This window comes from Maniola hyperantus, chromosome 9, assembly GCF_902806685.2.
Source record: "Maniola hyperantus chromosome 9, iAphHyp1.2, whole genome shotgun sequence".
Lineage (NCBI taxonomy): Eukaryota > Metazoa > Arthropoda > Insecta > Lepidoptera > Nymphalidae > Maniola > Maniola hyperantus.
Genome location: NC_048544.1, coordinates 7,962,644 through 7,985,824, shown reverse-complemented (window position 1 = coordinate 7,985,824; position 23,181 = coordinate 7,962,644). Strand labels below are relative to the sequence as shown.

Below are 23,181 nucleotides of genomic sequence, written 5' to 3'. Positions count from 1 at the left end.
AGTGGATGAAGTCGCGGGCATCAACTAGTACTATAATAATTATTTACGGCCAGGAAAATGAGATGAATACCTAAGTACGGCAATACAGTAAATAAGGCTACAATTATATGACTAGTATTAAATTGATCCAATCCAGTTTAACTCATAGTAGTTATAATAATAAATAAATAAATAAAAAACTCATAGTAGTTAAACACCCATAATATAGTCTTCAATTAAAGGAAACACCTGTCTTCCGCATCGGATTTCTCTCCGTGATGACAAATCACTGAGTCAGGCCATTTCCATTTTGTAATATATCACATTATTTTTGCTACGAACGGAAATTGTCGCGCCAAACTCATTTTTGTTCGCAGGCAATAAAGAAAGAAAAAACGATTGTTATAACTTTGGGAGTCAATTTGTTTCATAAAGTTATTTTTCTTGATGGCTTGTGTATGTATATTATGATGTCTATTGGCTCCTGCGAGTAGCAGAATTCATTTGAATCGTTTGCGTCACATTTTGTTTACTTTCAGAGAAGCGACACCTATCCATCTACCTATCCTAGTAAAATTATCAAAACGCGATTACGGGGCCCCTTTTTTGGTCTATTATTACGAAAACATAACTAACACCCGTACTCACAAACGTTACTGTCATGTGTTGTAATGAGGTCTCATAGCGCGCCCGAACGCACAGGCACAGGGTACAGCAAACCTATTAATAAACAACACTTGAGGGACGGACAGGTAAAGTAGCTCGCTGGCTACTAAATAGGGTGTAGGGTATCAATTGAAAAATTGCGATGGATTACTGTGGTGATAAGAAATTACCGGAACGGAATGCATAATGTAGTTTCTAAAAGACAAGATGAAAGGTCAGTCAAAACATTTGAAACATCCAGCTACTGACTTACCTACTTTAAAGTACGAACTGATTTACATCTAATAGAAAAAAACCCGCCAAGTACGAGTCAGGCTCGCGCACCGAGGGTTTCGTACTACAGTCGTATTTAATAGTGTTAAAAAAAACTACTTACTTACTAGATCTCGTTCAAATCAATTTTCGGTGGAAGTTTGCATGGTAATATACATCATATATATTTTTTTGTTTTATAATTCTCTTATTTTAATAGTTACAGACACACATTTTACCTATCCATAGCATATAGCTTTAATAAATAAAAAAAAATTGAGTTTCAGTTCTAAGTATTTTATTACCCCCAAAAAATTTTTTTTTCTATTTTTGTGTGAAAATCTTAATGCGGTTCACAGAATACATCTACTTACCAATTTTCAACAGTATAGTTCTTATAGTTTCGCTGTGGCTGTGACATACGGACGGATAGACAGACAGAAAAATGACGAATCCATAAGGGTTCCGTTTTTTGCCATTTGGCTACGGAACCCTAAAAATACTTGTAATTCCCGCTTCTAAGGCTAAAGTACAATTCATTTATTGGAAATTGCGAACGTTTTTATAATATGCTCTCAGAAGACATATTGGAATTGTCTCTCAACAAGTTCAAATTATTATAAAACAAATACTTATTGGAAAATCCTATTACAATGTAAAGGATTATCTAAATGATAAGAAAGCTCGGGAATAAAGTTTAAGTGATTAGGATTTTAAGTGGAAATGGTGAAAACTGAATACCCGGCTGAGTTATAGTTGTGGTTCTCAGCGACCAGGCCGGGTATGAAATCCTCATAGCTTTTGTTTTAAGTTTACCTCATCAATATCATCATCATCATCATAAACCAATAGACGTCCACTGCTGGACGTCTTGCGCCGCCTGAATCCAGCGGCTCCCTGCCATCGCCATTCCAGCATCTTGGGACGTACGTAATTAATAAATATTATCAACACTATCCACAATTATTGACAATCAAAAAGTTATTGCTTTGAATCTGAGTACGAGATAATCGTTTCCACTCGTTTTCAGCAGTCGCTTTCATTTTATCTCTTTTAAACGGTTAATATTTCACGCTTAAAATCTTAAATGGCTCATAATACGATAATGGGTATCTAGTATATATTTTATTATCATGAAAAGCCATTTTGTTAAGCCATTCTTTTCATGAAACAATTTGAAAGATTGTTCCCAATCTGTTCTAAAATTCGTTTAGGGTTCCGTACCAAAAGGGTAAAACGGGACCCTATTACTAAGACTCCGCTGTTGTTGTTTCTCCTTGGCACGTTCTCGAGCACTATAACTTTTTGTAATGTGGTCAATGTTTCACTTCGTGAAACAAATAGCAATAATTATTTTAACTGTGTGATTACACGGTAGAATTCACTGCTATCAAGTTTACCTAGAAAAGTACATACTCGTAGTTATTAAAATATTGTAAGTACTTAGGTCTAAAGAGCAAACTTTTACCACTGCAAGATGACTCCAAGAATATCTCTCTTAAGTCATTGTGGTATTTTGTATCCGAATAAAATATTGCGCTCTATATATATCTCACTCGCCAAAAAATGCTGGGCTCATTCTGCTGTAAAGCTGCCTAATAAAGTCCCACTGGACATTATTACGCGGTAACGTTAGACCGCCCATTATTCATCGAAATACGCCCACAATACCATTAAATTTGATTGTTAGGCACTGGGATAAATAGTATAGTACCTACTTACTAACAAAAAAAAATCTCAAAGCGTACGTATATTTGTATATTGTATAGTCCGCGACAGGTCGAAATAGCATTCGGAGTATAAGGCGGGGGGACGCCCGGCACACCCGCACGTCACCCGCGCTCGCTCGCACCCGGTTAGGCGCGGGTGCTATGCGGGTGTGTGGGGCGTCCCCACCCCGACTGCCATCTCGACCTGTCGCGTACTTTAGGTATAATAAGAAATTCTCCATTGACGTATTTTAGTAATTCTTGATTATAAAATATATAAACTTAGTTCACGTGATCTTTGAGAATTTACACTACACTTCACTAACCACTAACTCAAAAGGAGAACAAAAGAAGAAAAATTACTTTCATAGTCTGGGAAAAAATATTCTCCCTTCAATAATTCTAAGTACCTATCTACGTAATTCATTTCACTGCGCGAATTAAAAAGATAAGGTTATTAAAATAAAACCCACTGATAACTGAACGGCAGACCTACTGACATTCTCTATTTCCATAACTTTGTAAGCTCAGTTCTACCCGTGCGATATTGCCTATATTCATTTCAATATCATCGGAACGAAATGTGATCTATAAATTCATTATTCCTACATGCTGATTTTGGTAGCGTTGTTTGGGAAGGAATAGAAATCTTTAAATAATTATGCTTACTAAAACATTTTGTTATTAATTTCACTGGGCTACAACTTTTGTAGTTATATGATATATCTAATGATAAGTGGTGATGGTGATTAAGACGTCGTCGCTTCCTTTTCGGGAGGCCCTGGGTTCAATTTCTAACTTTTCGCAGTTATGTGCATTTCAACTAATAAAATATCACTTGCTTTAGTGGTGAAGGAAAACATCGTGTGGAAACCTGCATGTCTGATGATAGTTCTCCAGAATGTTCTCAAAGGTATTTGAAGTGTGCCAATCCGCACTGGGTCAGCGTGGCGTACTGGCGCCTAAACCCTTCTCATTCTGAGAGGAGATGCGTGCTGGCACCCTGGCTTCGTATAAACCATACTTAAGTTAAGTCAGCGCTGGCTTGGCTTGAAAAACTGTTTATAAGGACAAGGCCAATACCAAGCCTGTGCTGACTGCCAGTGAGACTGGCAGCCAGCGATGGCTTCGTATAAACAATGCCTATGTTAAAACAGCATGGAAACGATTTTGTACTGGTATACTGAAATACATCAAGTTACAGGCTAGTGCTGGCGGGATGTAATTTTGAAGCTATTGATATTCTGAATTCCCCACAAGATTGTATTGGGCTTGCAAACACGTTTCCATTGTTGGTTTGGTGTGAAAGCTGGATATAGTTACGTTAGCTCACATATGTGTTCGATATAAAGCACCTCTATTTCAGCTTAGATTAAGCTGGCTGCATGAGCTTCATGAACTCCTGTAATCACATCATCATCATCGTCATTATCATGATCAACGCATCACGCAACGCAAAAAGGTTGTGGCCATATTCTAGCCAAATGTGGATTGGCAGACTTCACACACCTTTGAAAACATTATGCAGAACTCTAAGGTGTGCAGATTTCCTCGATGTTTTCCTTCACCATGTCATGCAACCGGTAGAGGAAAATATCGTAAGGGAACCTGCATGGCTGAGAGTTCTCAGGATCTCCCTTACGATATTTTCCTTTACCGTTAAAGCAAGTGATATTTAAACGCATACAACCCAGAAAAGTCAGAGGTGAGTGCCCGGGATCGAAGCCCCGCCCTCCCGATCAGGGTGCGGACGTCTTATCCACTAGGTTATCACAGCATTGAATCACATACTAAGTACAATGGAAACATTATGAGCTATGCGTTTGTATGCACATCGTAGATGGACGTTCTATAGAACGGATTAGGGATGATTTATTTGCCTTTTGTTTTTAAGCATATCCAGTATTTTTTATTATTTGTCATAGTATTAAGCAATAAAGATGTTTTCAATTAAATTAATTTAAATTTATAACCTGTTAGTTCCAAGTTCTTACGCACGACTTATGTGACTATTTGCATGCTGTAGCCTCCTATAATTTGAATTATATAATAACTTAGTACCTAGGATTTGAATAATGTTCCAGAAGTATAGGGATGGTCTTCAATAATAGTCAGTTTCCAATTTCACTTCACTGTATTTTTAAGCATAGCTTGCGCCTTAGACTTAATTCTCACAATTGACAGGACAGCAAAACTGATATATTTTAAAGGTTGGTGGTAAATCTCATTTTTTATCCTTGGCAATCATAGATGGCGTCATATGCCTCAATTATAATTATTATGCATAACAGAGATAGCACCGTTGCTATGCTTGCATTTTTTATTCGCGTGAATGGGACATAAATAGGGTATATGTGCATTTCCTTCTTCCCTGTACGCAACCCCATATATATCCGTCCCTTCCTACATCCTAACTTACCTGCAAGAAGTACCAATCAGTGCAAAATTACCGCCGTGAAGACATGACCGCGTTGTGATACGGTATGCGCAGTGCCAACGTGTTTTGTGCAAAATAAAATAACCTTAATACGATAATCGTGCGCATAAAATAAGCCAAAAATCATCAAACCCAAGACCTGGCCAGGCAGAAGACATAAAACAAGGACAAGTGTTTGGTGACGTCGGCAAACTGTGAGTCTATTCTATGTTTATCTAGACGTCCCATTTCCTAGCTATCCTATTCCTAGTTTTGAATGCTACTCATTTCCGGGGAAAAATTAATTAAAACGCTAAAAATCTACAGTCCACTTTTATATTTGAAATAAATATCGAAATTAGTCACTCCGCTACCAATATGGTGGATTTCGCCAGTTTCCCCATAATTTAGTTTTGGAATTCACCATATTTTTTGGTCCTTCGAGCCGGATTTTGATAACCATTCGAAAGTATTCATTTCCGATTTATGGTAAAATCGATTCGAATCGTTAACTTGGTTAAATTAACGTAATTACTATATTATTAATACCTACCTACATAGATTCGAAATCTCAAGTAAGTATTTCAAGTAGCATTCTTTGTGATTTATAAATGCCTAACATTGTATTGCGTCGTAATATTGCAGAATATACCTACGTAATTATATCGTTTTAATTTCTAAGCCGAAGTAATAAGGTACTCTTATTTTATTTATATATTATGTTCCCGCACGCACTTTATTACTTCAATATAATATTTATAATAATATAATCCCGCAAACTTAGAAATAAAAACGTATATTATAGATAAGTTAACATTCTGTACAAGTAGGTAAGCAAGATATTTGTTAAGGCGCACCCGCAACCGCGACCGTCCACTGCGCTCGATTTGTTATAGGTATATTTTACAACACGGTGATTAATTTATGCACTCGATACGCGATCTGTAAATAATATTATTACGTTCGCAGCGTAATTACTTAACCGCTCGCCTAAATATAGGAGTTGTGTGTTTTCACAGTATAAATACCACATTTTTTATATATTTACCGCTAAGATATATTAATTTGTGTTCGATTTTGTTACTTTTGAGTTTTAAAAATGCCTACAAAGGGTGATTCAGATTTACCTCGCACTAATGACGAATGTCAAGTGTTATTGCTTGGTTCAAAACGCGATACGATATTTTCTCGAATGCAACGAATCTACGATACTGCATTACAAGTTGAATCGGATACAAGTACATTGCCGAGTCTCTTAAGTCAGTGCGCTAATATAGACACTTTACGGAAGGAATTCGAGCAAACTTTAGATTCGTATAACGCCGTGCAGTTAAGATTAAATCCTAAAAATCCTATAAATTACCAATCATGGGTAGCATTCGAGGAATTATTCTGCCATGTTAAACAAGTCTTAGCGAATAATAGCAGTAAGGAATCTGAACCTAATATGGCATCTTTGTCAAAGTTCCCTAAATTAAAATCGCACTTACCGCCTATAGATTTAATTTCGTTTAATGGAGATTTAACGAAGTGGCCTTTATTTTATCAGCAGTTTAAGAGCATGATTCATGATAACCCGAATCTAAATAATAGTGAAAGGGTATTCTATCTCGTCGGAAAATTAACTGATAGGGCTGCCGCAATTTGTTCAGGGTTGCCAGCGACTGCTGAAAATTACGGTATTATTTGGGATGCCTTAATACAGAAGTACGACGACCCCCGCTCGCTCGCTTCCGCTTACTTAAATCAAGTGTTGCAATTTAAGCCACTTGCTAATAATAATGATGCCGCGCTGGATAGTTTCATAAACACCTTTGATTCGTCAGTAGAAGCACTTAAGCAATTAAAAATAGACTTGACAGATTTTATATTCTTTCATTTGGCTACGCTTAAATTAGACGCAGATACAGTTAAGATGTTTGAGCTTATTAATCGTAAAAAGCAACTTCCAACATATAAGAATCTTATAGATTTCGTGAAGGAACAGAGCAAGGTGTTGTCTAGAGGGAGCAATGTTAATGTACAGTCACAAAATAAATCTCGCTCTAAACCCATACCTACACCAGTCGCGAAGTCTACTAAGTCTACTAAGTCTTTTGTTAATACGGAAAGCGCTTGTAGGTCAAATGAAAGTGATAAGTGTGTCGTCTGTAATAAGGAAAAGCACGACCACTTATATAAGTGCTCTGACTTTATGAAACTAACTCCTAAGCAAAGATTTGATATTGTTAAAAATAATGCTTACTGTACCAATTGCTTAAGCATTTCCCATAAAAACTCCGCTTGCTTGAGCAACAAAACCTGTACAAACTGCTTCCCGCTTAAAAGGCACCACTCAAGTTTATGTTTCTCTAAATCTAGCAAATCAAACTGTAGTGTCGTTGTCAATGCGCCATCGTCACATAATTGTCCGCACCTTAATAATTGTTCACTATCGCAACCCGCTCCTTCAGATTGTATGTCTCGCACTGTGCCGAGCCATCCTTCTGAAAATAATGTAACTCAACCCGCTTATTCGCCCGCACAAACTTCAGCGCATACGTCTACTTATACGTCCGCTCATACGTTAAATAATCAACCCGCAAAATCTAATGTATCAGAATCTCCCAATGATTCGTCCGCTAATATTGCCGCATCTATATGTACTATATCTCGTGAACATCACGACCGCACCGCTGTTACAACCTTATTAGGTACCGCAAAAATAAAAATATACGATAAGTATAACCGCACTCACCTGTTACGCTGCCTTGTGGATCCAGGATCTCAGCAGGACTATATTAGCATAGCCTGTTGTAAACGCTTGTCGCTACCTGTCAATTCGCAAAATCGCTTCTCTGAAGTCCAAGGAATAGGTGGATCTCCGCAAAAGATTTTAGGTGTCTCCGAGTTCAAATTTAAGTCTCGCTTCAATGAGGCAAAGGAATATTCAATACGCCCTCTTGTAGTCGAGCAGATTACCTCACAGCTGCCAGATGCGCGTGTAGACGTTGCAGCTATGAAATCGTTAATTCAGAATATACCCCTCGCCGACGATGAATTCTCGGAGCCAGGATCTATCGATGTCTTATTGGGAGTAAATCGTTATTGCGAAATTTTACTTTTCAATAAGTTGACAGGTGGTGATAATTCGCCTTCCGCCGTTGAAACCACGCTAGGTTACATAATCTTTGGTGACGCGCCAGTCGTCACTCAGCTCCCGCATACCGCCGCTTTTTGTGCATTTACTCACGAACCGCTTAATAATAATTTAGAAAACCTTGCGATCCCAGCAAAACCTGAAATAGGATTCATGAGCACTGCTGAACCAGAGTTTGAAAATATAAATACCGCGACAGATAAACCTAACGTTGAAGATAGTTTCGCTGTTAATATTCCTTTCAAGGAGAACTCTGCAGAGACAATCAATACTCGTATCGCAGACAAAGGGATTGATTTGATGCTTGAAAGTAAAATTGCCAAATCTCCTGACTCGCGCAAAAATAACAGTGAAACTATTCAGAAGGGTTTAGATGAGGTATTCATTTCGGAGGTCCTCCCCGAGAAATGTACCCCGCCTGGGTTTAATTTGTCACCTCACTCTGTCGTATCTAATGACATTATGTCAACTGCTCTCTTCAGAATTCTTCATTCGTACTGTAACCCGCAGGCTGGGATCTTTAAAAATTTGTTAAATGTTTGGTTTTCTGAAATTGATTTCTATGCCGACGTGAGGCAAATGTACTTATACATTAACATAAATCCACCGCACCGCAAATATCTAAGAATCTTATATAGATTCGACAGTGATGACCCGCTTGAGACGTATGAATCGACCGATCGTAACCGCGTCGCTTTCGAACTGCACTCCTCTCCCTCCTTAGCGCTTCGCGCACTGCGAGAGGTTGCTAAGCAGGAGAGAGAGAGAAGGCCTCTTGCCGCTGCGATTCTCGAAAGAGACATTTATGTGGATGACCTGGCTTCCTCTGCTTCTTCCACTGAGGAAGCAGATGTGATAGCAAAAGGGTTAATCCATATGTTAAAGTCTGGAGGACTTGATCTCGTCAAATGGACTAGCAACTCCCCAGAATTAATACGACATATACCGCAGTCTCATCGACAGTCTGAAAGTGTATCATTTGAAGATGAGCATACCTTCAAGATTCTAGGTCTACATTGGTTTCCCGCATTCGATAATTTTGTTTTCAAGGTTTCGCAACCGCCAGCAGCCTGTATTAAACGAGCTGTTCTCTCCGCTACCGCACGTCTTTATGACGTTTTGGGCCTTGTAGGTCCAGTCATTTTATTCGCTAAATTACTCGTAAAGGAGTTATGGCTTCTGAACATGAGATGGGATGACCCTCCACCGCAACACATTGTTGACCAATGGCAAAATTATATTTCCGAATTGCCAATCATTTCCACTCTCCTATTTCCTCGTCATACGGGAACTGAAGTAAATTCTCAATTTTCACTTTTGGCATTTCTCGATGCTAGCGAGAAGCCATATTGTCGTGTCGTGTATTTACGCGTTGAAAACGAAGGTCAGTCGTCTATAGCCACGCTGGTCTGTTCGAAATCCCGTGTAGTATCATTGAAACCATCGGTCACACTCGCTAGACTCGAGTTGAACGGAATTGTTTTGCTTTCTCGTCTAGTAAGTTCGGTCTACAATACATTATCCTCCCGCATAAATATAAAGGAAGTTCTCGCATTCTCACATTCAGAAGCTGCCCTCTGCTGCTGGGCACTCTCATCACAGCACAAAATTCATATTTATTTGGCTAACCGCATTTCTCAAATTCATACGCATTTGTCGTCACTCGAGGTGAATTCTTATCATATCGCAGTGGTTCAAACTCCTGCTGAATGTGTGTCTCATGGCCTTATGCCCACACAGTTCTCTGAATACGCACTTTGGTTGGAAGGTCCCTCATGGATTTCTTTACCTTCTGAAGAATGGCCTATAACCAAGATTGCACCTCAGGACCATTTTTATTTACCTGACAATGAATTTCATATTCAAAGGTTTTCACCCGCAAATAGCTTTGCGTTGAGCAAAGCTTTAATTAACACCGCTCAAGATTTTAATAACACTTCCGTTACTGATTTGCGTAAAGGATTTTTAACTCGGCTTGATTCTGAAGAGACCGCTACAGATGTGTTAGATTTATTATACGGCTACCTAAACGCGACATTATATTCGCAATTATTAAATAGGTTTTTATTATTGTACGCTATAATTCAGTCCTTCTGGAAACATTTTCAATTTAGACACTTGTACTCATTGCGAGTTCACATAAAGTTCAAAACCACTTCGTATCCAGTTCAGGAAAGAGTTATAGCTTTCTTTACTGTTGAAAACTCACCACACCTGCAATGGCCAATTGGAATTATTACCAAGGTGATGCCGGCAGGGACGGAGTGGTTCGTGTCGCACAAGTTCGAACTAAGTCTGGAACTTATGACAGGCCTATAGTTAAGCTTTGTCCGTTACCAAATCAATAGTATTGTATTATAATATTTAAGTTGTAGTTTTACTTAGTTTTAAGTTTTCTGCAATATTACGCACCACTACAATGTGGGTTTTTTCTTTTATTTATAAGTTTTCCTCTTAGTTGGAAGTTTATTGGTACTTCATATCTTATAGTTAATAATTTGATGAAGCAGAGCCTTCATGCGGAGGGGCGTGGTAAATCTCATTTTTTATCCTTGGCAATCATAGATGGCGTCATATGCCTCAATTATAATTATTATGCATAACAGAGATAGCACCGTTGCTATGCTTGCATTTTTTATTCGCGTGAATGGGACATAAATAGGGTATATGTGCATTTCCTTCTTCCCTGTACGCAACCCCATATATATCCGTCCCTTCCTACATCCTAACTTACCTGCAAGAAGTACCAATCAGTGCAAAATTACCGCCGTGAAGACATGACCGCGTTGTGATACGGTATGCGCAGTGCCAACGTGTTTTGTGCAAAATAAAATAACCTTAATACGATAATCGTGCGCATAAAATAAGCCAAAAATCATCAAACCCAAGACCTGGCCAGGCAGAAGACATAAAACAAGGACAAGTGTTTGGTGACGTCGGCAAACTGTGAGTCTATTCTATGTTTATCTAGACGTCCCATTTCCTAGCTATCCTATTCCTAGTTTTGAATGCTACTCATTTCCGGGGAAAAATTAATTAAAACGCTAAAAATCTACAGTCCACTTTTATATTTGAAATAAATATCGAAATTAGTCACTCCGCTACCAATATGGTGGATTTCGCCAGTTTCCCCATAATTTAGTTTTGGAATTCACCAGTTGGTATTATTTAACTTCCGGTATTTTACAAATTGCAAAGTGATTGAACTAAATGATACTTCCTGTGACGTCACAAATCATTAACGTAACAATTAAATCAGCTAGATGTTAAACATGACACAAATTGATTCAAATAGTTAACAATTAAATATGACTCATAGTCCATTCTCGCCAGATATAAATAACAATCAATCCATTGTATAAGTCTGGATGCCTCATGATGATGGCAGCCATGGAGATGTGGTTTTTGACAATAATGTAATTTTTTTTGTATAATTCTGTTTGTGCTGAGGCAATTTTCACTTACTGCTGAGGTAAACAATATAATTCAAAAAGTCAAAAGTCCAATGATTTATTCAAAATAGGTAATAAATTACTCTTTTTGATGGTCAGATGTTGGATTTCTAAGATATTATAGTGGTGATAATTATTAACGAGGGTTTGGCGCCCACAACAAACTCAGCCGGGTATTCTTTTTAATATGGAATAATATGGAATACGAGATCTTTGTAATCAGACTGAATCGCGGTGCATCCCAAACTTTGCACCACAGGCACAGCCATGCACTTGTATCCACTCCCCTCATTACGGCGATTATTTTCACAAAAGCATTCTTTTTGTCTCGTTAAGTCGACTCTACAAAGGTAAAGATATAGGGCAAAAGCTTTTGAGTTTTGGCGTTTTTATCTCGGGAAACGCTCATGGAAGTATGGAGTATGTAACAACTAGCACATCACGTATCAACCCATTCACTTGCTAGGTCCTTGTTAAATAGCAGCAACATTGTTTTTATCAAATAGCGAGAAAACGAGCAAATGGATCACCTCATATAAAATTAATGACCCTACCACGCTCCATGATACTACTACTTAGAAGAACTTCTAAGTAGTAAGACGGGCGATGCAAAGGTTATTTTTAGGTTTAAGGAAACATTTTTGCCGGCTACCATAATTCTGTTTAAAATTAAATACGTATTTCTATGCTATTTGTTTCCAAAAAATAAAAGTAAGTAAAATGTCTCGTACCTAAGTGAAACTTGATATTTTTATATGCTACGACTTTTTGGGCAAGAGCCTAACCCTTTGTTTCATATCTATAAGTTTACCTTACCCGATTATTATAATCGCACGTGGAGGGTGGATAGCCGTCTAGCCGGGCCGAAGCGGCGCCAGCCTGCCTATACTATCGTCATTTATTTTATGGAAAACTTTAAGGGGAGGAGAGAGATAGTAGACATTTTAATTAATAGCTTTTGTTTGGCTTAACCATAACGCATAACAACATTAATGACTGCGTCACTAAATCTCTGTCTCTACAACTTAAAACATTATCGACAGGTTTGATATTTTGTCCACATAAATATGGCACTTTCCTCCTGGCACTGAAAAGGGATTTCCTTTAACATGATTAATGACATTTCTTTCATAAATCGTGCCTTGGAAAGATATGCCCTTGGTAAAAAAGTGATAGCATTGCGACGGGTTATTTATTATCAAAATATTTTAGTATATTATTATTGGTACTAATTTATTTATGTTTATCAAGGGAAGGATCAATAAACGAAAACACAGCTCAGTTCCTTTATCCATAACTAGCTTAAGCTCGCGACTTCATCCGCGTGGACTATACAAATTTCAAACCCCTATTTCACCCCCTTAGGGGTTGAATTTTTTAAAATCCTTCCTTAGTGGATACCTACGTTATAATAGCTATCTGCATGCCAAATTTCAGCCCGATCCGTCCAGTAGTTTGAGCTGTGCGTTGATAGATCAGTGAGTCAGTCAGTCATCTTTTCCTTTTATATATTTAGACTAGCTTATGCTCGCGACTTCGTCCGCGTGGACTACACGAATTTCAAACCCCTATTTTACCCCAGTCAGTCAGTCAGTCAGTCAGTCACCTTTTCCTTTTATATATATATAGATGATATATGATATAAATCAGTTACCCACATTTGAGTCAAAATAAGTTATCTGACCCTGCACTTACCATGTAATATTTAAAAGCTTTCATCGTTTCGAACTCTTTTATTTTGGAATTGTCCATGTCCATCTCCGATATGTAAGTTATCTCTGTATACCTTTCGCCAAAATTGCTTAAACGAACAAGTCAACAGACAGAAAGACACGTATTTGTATGGACTGCGAACAAGCTGTGACAGCCTAGTGGTTAGAACATCCGCCTCCTGATCGGACGTCGGGGGTCCGATCCCGGGCACGAACCTCGTAACTTTTGGAATTAAGTGCGTTTTAAATAATTAAATATCACTTGCTTTACGGTAAAGGAAAACATCGCGAGGAAACCCGCATGCCTGAAAGTTCTCAATAGTGTTCTCAACGGTGTGTGAAGTCTGCCAATCCGCACTTGGTCAGCGTGGTAGACTATGGCTTAACCCTTCTCTCACCCTGAGCGTAGACTGTGTTCTGTAGTTAGCCGGTGATGGGTTGATCATGATAATTATGATGATGATGGAGTATGGATATGGATTTTGGATATTTACCACGGTTATTTAGATTAAAAGACCTCTTCTCATCCCTTTCATTAAATATCGAGTCAATGAACAGATTTTGGCTTTAATTTAACATTTTCGGATCAGCTCCTTGACAAACCCTAATTATTGGTTAACAAACGTAATTAAAGAGAGGTTCGCGCCCTATCTTAATTAAGCAGCCGGTTCGTCGGTGAACGACTCATTTACCAAAACGTTTCTTAAGAGCCCACTTCATCGAAGCGACAACTCGTTGGCGGGTGGAGTCTAAAATAGTGCTGTTTCTATAGATGACGAAAAAAAACGTTTTCTGTGCGTGTCACCCTTTCCCTCTAACCGCACCTCACCCCGAGAGAGGCCGGGTGAATGAATTTAGCTTCAGATACAAGATTTTTAGTTAAAAACGAAAAGTGAAAATTTCAAATCTGTGTAAAAAGTATTTGTTTTAGACCACTTTTTTTGTGATGTAGCCACAAAATTCACGGTTTTCGGAATTTTCCCCTTAGGAACGTGTGCTATAAGACCTACCTACCTGCCAAATTTCATGACTTGCAAGACACGACAGACATACAGATAGACAACAAAGTGATCCTATGCGGGTTCCTTAAAAATGTCTAATAATTATAGTAGGTAGGTACTATTTTTATTAGATGGCATGGTATTGATGCACTCGATGAAAGTGGGCTAAATTTGAAAATGTAGGTATATATGATAATGCAAAAACCTATAAGTATAACCATCTACGCAGCATTCCACCGGAACGTTAAATTTCTTAGAAGCAAGGCTTTGCCGGTAGGGTGCAGGTAATGGCTACGGCCAAAGCCTTCCTCCATCCAGGCTAAACCAGTATAGTTTAATGCCCAAATTGACCCTTCCAGGAATTCAACCTGAAACCTCTCACTTAAAAGATCACAGCGCTGACCACTGCGTTAGCGAGGGCGTCCTAACTAATAATAGATGTGACATTAAGACAGGCAAACACCTCTATCTTTTTAACGGGTCATCATCATCATCAACCAATAGACGTCCACTGCTGGACATAGGTCTCTTGTAGGGACTTTCACACGCCACGGTCTTGCGCCGCCTGGACCCAGCGGCTCCCTGCGACTCGTCTGATGTCATCCGTCCACCTAGTGGGGGTCTTCCAACGCTGCGTCTTCCGGTGCGAGGTCGCCATTCCAGCACCTTGGGACCCCAACGTCTATCGGTTGTACGAACTATGTGCCCTGCCCATTGCCACTTCAGCTTCGCAACCCGTTGAGCTTTGTCGGTTACTCTAGTTCTCCTACGGATCTCCTCATTTCTGATTTGATCACGTAGAGAAACTCCAAGCATAGCTCTCTCCATCGCCCGCTGAGTGACTCTGAGCTTTCTTATGCTTTCTTTTAGTGGGTAAGAGTATAAAAATATTTTCGATTCTGTATTGTTGTATAACATAAGCAGCCATAAATTCATCACTGTATGGGTTAATCTTTTAAGTTTTAAGTAATCAATTCGATACAGGGTTTCCAATTTTCCATTCCATTCGTCCAGAAAAACGTTATATAAGCTAGTGGATGATGCCCGCCACTTAATCCGCGTTAGGTTTTTTCCAGGATGTAAGCTATCTCTGAACAAAATAAATGATGTCACAGACTTGTCTGCTGGACTTAAGTTATATCCTATGGGAACTAATTGATGTTCCGGGACAAAAGACAAAAAGCCCTTGTCCATTCCCCGGGATCCAAGCTATCTCTGTACCAAATTTCATCAAAATTGGTTAAATGGATAGGCCCTGAAAAACTAACAGAGAGACAGACAAACACACTGGCATTTATAATATAAGTTACATTTTATGCAGTATGGTTTTGCTTTTGAAAACTACGATAATTTTCCAAATTATTATTTTAGGTATTTATTTCCTTTTAGCATTATCGTAGAGTAAATGCACTTGCCTACAAAATTGCTTTCAAGATAGTTGACCGGAAAAACAGACCTCTGAACTTGGAAAAGAATTCCACATCTAGCGGGTCGAATAAGAAATGAAGCAACGAGCTCCGTGCGCTAATGTTGGAAGTGGTTGGAATGCTAATCAGTAAAGTAATTAAATCCTTATCGTGCCTTGTGGAAAAACGAGCTTTCGCAGTTCTTGGATGAGAAAAGATAGCAGACAGATACACTTCCGTAATGTATTAGTGGTCGACATCATAATATTATCTCCTCGCACAAAACGTTTTTGCTCAACGTTTCTGATATGAACCGCTAAGGTGTGGAATGCCCTCCCGGCATCCGTGTTTCCTGCCACGTATAACCTAAATACAGACATCTTCTAGGCTGGCGCGCTCCAACGTATACCTACCTCATCATTGCTTTTTATTGTCATAAGCAAGCCTATCTTACAACAGTAAATATAAGTGTGGATATGTGGTATTTCTCGGAAACTGCTCAAATGATTTCGATGAAATTTAATATTTAAACTCGCTTATGCTCGCGACTTCGTCCGCGTGGACTACACAAATTTTAAACCCCTATTTCACACCCTTAGGGGTTGATTTTTCAAAAATCCTTTGTTAGCGGATGCCTACGTCATAATAGCTATCTGCATGCCAAATTTTAGCCCGATCCGTCCAGTGGTTTGAGCTGTGCGTTGATAGATCAGTCAGTCAGTCAGTCACCTTTTCCTTTTATATATTTAGATAATGTTTCCAGATAGGTGTTATGTCTGAGTTGCCATCGGTTTTACACCCCCCTATTAAACCCAATAAACGCCAAGCGAAATTCGGTCGCAGCCAAATGTATTTATTAACTTTTTATTCCTGAAACCCCTAGAAACTGTTTCTACTCAAAAATCTCGCCTTTCGATATAACCTCGTTTTCTGACCTTATAACTGGAGTACAGCTTTAATATTCAAGACACAATAGGTGTACCTTGTTCTTATTTTTTTTTTTTAATTTTAAAAATCTTTTTTTAAGAATAGAAAATCTTTTGTAGATTGCTAAAAATCTGTTTTTCTGATAAACGTGTTTTTGAGTTGAAACAGTTTTGATACAGGAGTGCGATATGCTTAGGATACTGAAACAGATTATTGGATAATACCATTTCGCAGTTCATCCGTTAGTTACTGCTTCATGTCACACATGGCAATTATCGCTACAGGTAATCCTATCTTACGGTCGATACCACCTCGTGTCATTTCCGCTCACAAACCTCGTAATATGCGGCTAGATTTCGAGCTCTATTGGAAAAAGTTTATTGAGTTGATTAGAAATAATAACAACTCTCTCTAAGACGTATTCCTCATTGATGAAGGTTGAGACCCCTTCAATTAATTACGTATGTAATGGTGAAGTTTTCTTGGGAGGATAATGGAGTATAGGTGCTCCCAGATCCTTCCACATCCAACGCCAATAAAGAACACCACCCACAAAGAAACGGAGGCTTTAATTACGGTTGGGGTATAAGACGTATGTGTTTGTTACCTGTCTGTTTTCCTCAAAAAAACTACTGCACTAATTTTATGTACCTATCTATTTTCTAATACGTTTAGCATGCAATACGAATGCGCCACCTATTGTAAGTTGACGTAACTACGTCAGAAGTCAACGCAAGTGTCAAAAACACCTGTACAAAGTTTCGACTAAACCGGATGAGCGATGCGCGAACACATCGGTAACGAGCGAACACACAAATTATTATTAATCCAAACTTATAAAAAGTTGTCCTGACTTACTATCAAACGCACAGCCACCACTGGTGTTAGAACTTTTAAATTTTGACAGTAGGTTCTAGTAAGGATTCTTGGAAATTATAGCCCCAATGAAATTAAATAGCCTGTTGAAAAGACCGATTTTTTAAAGTTATATCCAAGAAAATTGGTAAGATTTGGGCTTTTGATTAAAAATTAAGAAATACGTTTTTCAGAGTTTTTAGAGATGAGATTTTTTTTGAAAGCTCGTAAATTTTCAAGCTGTATCTATGTATGAAAATTGGTAATTTGACCTTCGCGTAAAAATTAAGAAGTCCAATATCTTTCAGGAATTTTCGAAAGTCTACCCTATCGTTAATTTTTAAAAATTCCACTTGAGCGAAGCCGGAGTCGGTCAGCTAGTTTTTTTATCTATATATAAAATTCAAAGTCCTGACTGACTGACTGACTGACTGACATATATATCAACGCACAGCCTAAACCACTGGTCCTAAAGACATGAAATTTGGAGGGTCTATGCTTTGTAAAGAGTAGGTATCCACTAAGGAAGGATTTTTCAAAATTCTACCCGTAAGTGGGTTAAGTGGGGGATGGAAGTTTGTATGAAAGTCTGTCATTTTTCAAGTTATTGAAAATTGGTATTTGGGTTTTCGGTCACAAATGAAGAAATACGTGTTTCAGGATTTTTGGAAAATTCGCACATAAGGGTGCTAAAATAGGGGATGAAAGTTTGTATGGGAAAGTTTTAACTACTGATATTATTAACTTGATATTTGGAAAGTAGGTTTTTTCTTGAGGTTTGGTGTCAGCCGAGAAACGGCTATGAGAAAATCCCCCCTAAAGGGATGAAACGGGGGTTGGAAGGTTATGTGTTATTCGGTGCTGTTCAGGGTGCGCGTCCTGATGTTATAATGTTTGTTTCTGGAAAAAAAATGCCATTTGTTTCCTGTAGGCCACGCGGGCGAAGCCGCGGGCAGAAGCTAGTAATATATATGGAAGAAATCTTGGTACTGAAATGGGTACATAATGATTAATGAACATACTATTTGGCAGCCCATCAATGCCGTCAGCTTGCAGCTTCGTGTTACTGAACTCGGCAATTATGGCTGTAAATCCTATCTTAAACGGTCGATACATCCCGTGCCATTTCCACCACAAACTAGCCCAAGTAATATGCAGCTAGGGATCGAGTTGTATTGGGAAAAGTTTACCTTCGTAATAATGTAAGAGCTTATATAAATGAGTAGCTGATGCTCGCGACTTCGTCCGTGTGGATTTAGGTTTTAAAAAATTCCGTGGGAACTATAATACAGGTATGATTTACCGGGATAAAAAGTAGGCTATGTTACTCTCCGTCCTTTCAACTATATCTAGTGCTTAGTTAGGGCGCGAAGGAAGGACAAACAAATATACAAACAAACACACTTTCGCATTTATAATATTAAATTATAATATTAATCATAGATAGTCCCTATGAATAAGTGACAAATGAAATACTAGGTACGCATATCTAGCCTTATGCAAATATTAAACATGTATGTAGGTTACACTACGGCATGAGCGAGTGTTGATCCGTTTATCTCATTGTGCGTTAATCCTCAAAGCGCTTAATTCTATACAAGGATTCCTGTTCCAATTCAATCTGTTCTGTCAGCTTTACAATTTGGTTTGTACTAATGCCGAAAAAGCCTTGGGCAAACACAACACGTATCGGTTGTAGTGAGGTAGAACATGCACTGAAGGCATGAAAAGACGCGTCATGGTCATGACAGTTAGTGCAGGTTCCAGTGAAATATTCGTTTGCTTTGCAGATCGCAAATTATTGTGTGATTTGTGTACAGCTTTGGCTATATAAAAAGACATGTAGCTGCGCGCGCGCACGCTATGTCGCAATTTTAACCTCCTGCGACTTTACCTTCCTGTGCTAGATTTTAAATTCTGCGTTGGGCTTTTGACTAGACAGTAATTTCAAGATCTGTAATAAGTTTACACTTACCTAATTTCAGTGTTTAATAGCATCAGCACAAGTTTATCTTCAGGAATCTATGGTACAGCGATGGGAGAGGAGACCGGGGCATCATAACACTCATTGGTAACATCTGTCAAATTGAAGTATGGAATTATACTACAATACAATACATATTATCAGAAGTCTGCATTCATTATTTTGCTACAGAACTCTACTGGGAGTCTGGTCTAAGTGTTTTTAAAGCTTTAAAAACAAGGAATTGTGCAATAAAATATGAAACAAAGAGCGCGATGGCAGTAGCGTAATTTTAAGAGCCATTTTGACGCTGCCGAAACAAGAAACTTCCTTTGCGCGTTTTGAATGACCAAAGTTAATCTGTTTTTTCTACACTAAGTACAAACCAAAAAGCAAAAAATATCATCTTCGCTGGGTCTCATCTTAGTATAATATAACAATACAATAAGTATAATTGTTGAGTTTAGTTTGAAAGTAATTTTTTTAAAAAAATTGTATTTAATAATCAGTGCTTTTGTAGTCGGTTCACTTTTTAAAGGATTTATCTCGGGATTATAATGCGGTGGGTTACTAAGTCTTTCCACAGAACTAAACAACAAAATATTTTTGTCAGTATACTTACTACAAAGTACATAAAAGTTAAAAAAATAAAAAGTTCAGCAGACAGTCGTCACAAATCCGATTCGGTTTAAACTTTTCTCATTTGAACCACAATCGTCGGGATCCCTTTGTGACAAACATATTATAGCAGGATGTGAAATTAGTTTTTATGAGTTTACATACAAAGTATTAAACTTTTAATAGAACATTGGTACCTTGTTGCTATTACCTTAGTTTTTTTTATTCAGATACAAGTTAGCCCTTGATTGCAATCTCACCTGGTGGTAAACAACAATGATGTAGTCTAAGATGGAAACGGACTAACCTGGAAGGGGGTATGGCAGTTGTTTATTAAAACCATCGGTAAACCTTTTGGTTTCTACACGGCATCGTATTAGCCACGGCCGAAGCCTCCCAGCAGACCAGACCGGATAAAATTTCAAAATCGAACCCAGCACCTCCCACTGATAGACCACAGCGCTCACCACTGCGCCAGGGAGGTCGTCAAAAAACATGGTCTTATTTTCAAAAACACGACTATCCTATCATATTATATGCCATAAGGAAGTTTCAGTGCCCACCTTCCATGTCCACCTTCAGGCTCAGTTCATTAAATTTTTTGAAAGCTCTCATGAAAGCAAAGCAAATAAGTCCAAATTCTGTCCCATCTCCATCATCAAAGACGAGATTAATTGTTGAATTTGTAAGATAATGGTGTACCTAATGGTGAAAATTAATTACGTAAACCTAAAACTAAAACTAGAGTTAGTGGTTACTTAGTTACAACAAAAGTTATAATATTCATCAATAATTGATATTCAAACCACACGTGTAGTAAACTTCATCATCAAGAACCGATTGACGTCCACTGGTTGAGATAGGTCTCCTGTAGGGACTTCCACATGCCACGATCTTGCACCACCTGAATCCAGCGGCTCCCCTGCGACTCGCCTGACGTCGTCCATCCACCTAGTCTCCCAACGCTGCGCTTTCCGGTGCGAGGTCACCATTTCAGCACGTTGGGACCCCAACGTCTATCGGTTTTTTGAACTATGTGACCTGCCCATTGCCACTTCAGCTTCGCCACCCGCTGAGCTATGTCGGTTACTCTGGTTCTCCCTACGGATTTCCTCATTTCTGATTTGATAACGTAGAGTAACAAAGAGTATATAAACACTACATTCTAGTAGATTACTCTGAGCATAACTCTCTCCATCACTCGCTGAGTGATTCTGAGGATTCATATGTCATCAATACAACACGCACTGTTCGAAGAATTTGGTCTTCAAGCACTGTGAAATTTCAAACTGTAGCAAACTTAATTGGACAATAATTGGAAGTACCCGAAAAATCAGATACCAATTTCGACGGTACGAACAAGTTTAGTGAAACTAATAGTAAGGTTTTATAAATAAAGCGATCCTAGCAAAGATACATAACTACTTTATCCTCGTTAGGATTGCCACAGGTGCAGAGTTGTATACCTATTTATAGTTATAGTTTCAAACGAGAAGTTAGAGCTTTGATCTATAACTCCACAAACTGCGGCCAGCTGATGTCTGTTTGTTGTTACTTGAGACATCTGGTTCATTTGCAACTATAACTAGGCCTAGCTCTTTGGCTAGCTAACATGATACCGCTTGAATAAAGTTGACTATTAAAGCTGTTAAACTAACTTAATCGGCTCGGTTTTGCCTAAGCATTAGCATCTTTAAAAGCCTTATTCGGGATCCCCTTCATTCAATAGTGACAAATTTGTTAAAATCCATCCTGCATTTTTTGGGATAAGAGCTTTTAGTCATGCTCTGGCTCACATGGCCAATACACCGCATATAGATTAAAATCTCTAGTTAGAATTTTTACTCTTTTTACCTACAAAGTCTAGTGTAAAAGAACAGGTAAAACTTTGGTAAGTACTTTATGCTAGGAGTGGGACATGGTAACATGAAACTTAGTTAAGAGCAGTTTCAGAATAAGCGTTTTTTTGTATCCGCGTATCCATGCGCCTTTTATTACACGCCCATCTTGTATAAGCATAAACGCGCTTAATAAGTTTGTCTACATATGAACAGTTTTAAAGTCGGTTACCCCACGGATTCAAGCGAACATGCCGGATTGAGCACGTGCACGCGCGTCAGATTTATTGAAGCGCGAAATAGCTAGCATGCGCCAAAACACGCAAAAGAAACGTTACGTTTGAAATCGCTCTTAATATTGCAGTACGCTTTGTACGGAAGACAACCTACCAAATTATATATACTTAACAGCAAAAAGATGACAAAAACAAGTAAGTACTCGTACTCTTGAAACGTATAGATTGATGAATCAAGTCAGTATATTTTATTTATAACAAAATTCATGGCAATTCTGGTTATTGCGATAGCAATGTTATCGACATCATGCTAATCGCAGTCATAAAGACAGTTAAGTCCTTTCATGAGCCATCTCAGCTCAGTATTAAAATTTAAAATTCAAACAAATAAGTAATCTAAAACTTTCTTGCAACGTCACGTCTGTGTACCATCTGTGTACCCAGGAAAATCCATAGTAAAGTTAAATTTTCACATTGTATTGAGAGTAATAATAGAATATTGTAAAACTTTTGATTCTCATAAGATTTTCATCGTGGGCGTTGTCGTTGTCTCAACCGATTTAATTACTTCCATTGCTGGATATAGAGCCGTCTCTGTATACGCGTAGGTTTCCATAGAACATGCATGATCTAGTTTCGCTTATTTCTAGCGGCTTCCAGCAACTCTTATTTGCGTTATCAGTATCTATAGAACAAAATGCGACTAACTCTGTCAATCTCTAAATTAAATTGACAGGTCTGAGGCACTCGTCCCATCGCTGACGATCAGCGAGAAACGAGTTGAGCTGAAAATTAGAAACCAGTTGGCGAGTAACGAGAATAGTGAGTTAGTATAGTTTTATAGTTAGGCTTTGAGTGAATGTGCGAGTGCGACGGTCGATTAATCGGGTCGGCCAGTGGCCACTCGCTAGGCAACCGAGACATGTACATTAAATTCTTGCGCAAACTATGCGAGTGTTTTGACCGCTAACAGAGCGTCAATGAGCTACTTTTTTTCTCTGATAGCTCTTGT

At 38.4% G+C, this 23,181-nt stretch overlaps 2 protein-coding genes across 9 annotated transcripts in view; one reads left to right on the top strand and one right to left on the bottom strand.

Moving 5' to 3' along the window:
• The window catches only part of LOC117985176 (uncharacterized), a 211,660-nt gene that overhangs the window by 122,130 nt on the left and 66,349 nt on the right, over positions 1-23,181 (bottom strand). The gene's annotated exons all lie outside the window — the stretch shown is intronic.
• Positions 6,122-10,480, top strand: LOC138402744 (uncharacterized). The gene is made up of 2 exons (XM_069500619.1): positions 6,122-9,545; positions 10,329-10,480. The coding sequence occupies exons 1-2, from the start codon at positions 6,122-6,124 to the stop codon at positions 10,478-10,480; spliced, it is 3,576 nt and encodes a 1,191-aa protein (XP_069356720.1).

What these genes read in the sequence shown, in the direction of transcription:
- LOC138402744 (XM_069500619.1), top strand. Translation starts at nt 6,122, where the DNA reads ATGCCTACAAAGGGTGATTCAGATTTACCTCGCACTAATGACGAATGT. An exon ending in TTTACGCGTTGAAAACGAAG is followed by an intron (nt 9,546 to 10,328) that starts GTCAGTCGTCTA and finishes CTTCGTATCCAG; the next exon opens with TTCAGGAAAGAGTTATAGCT.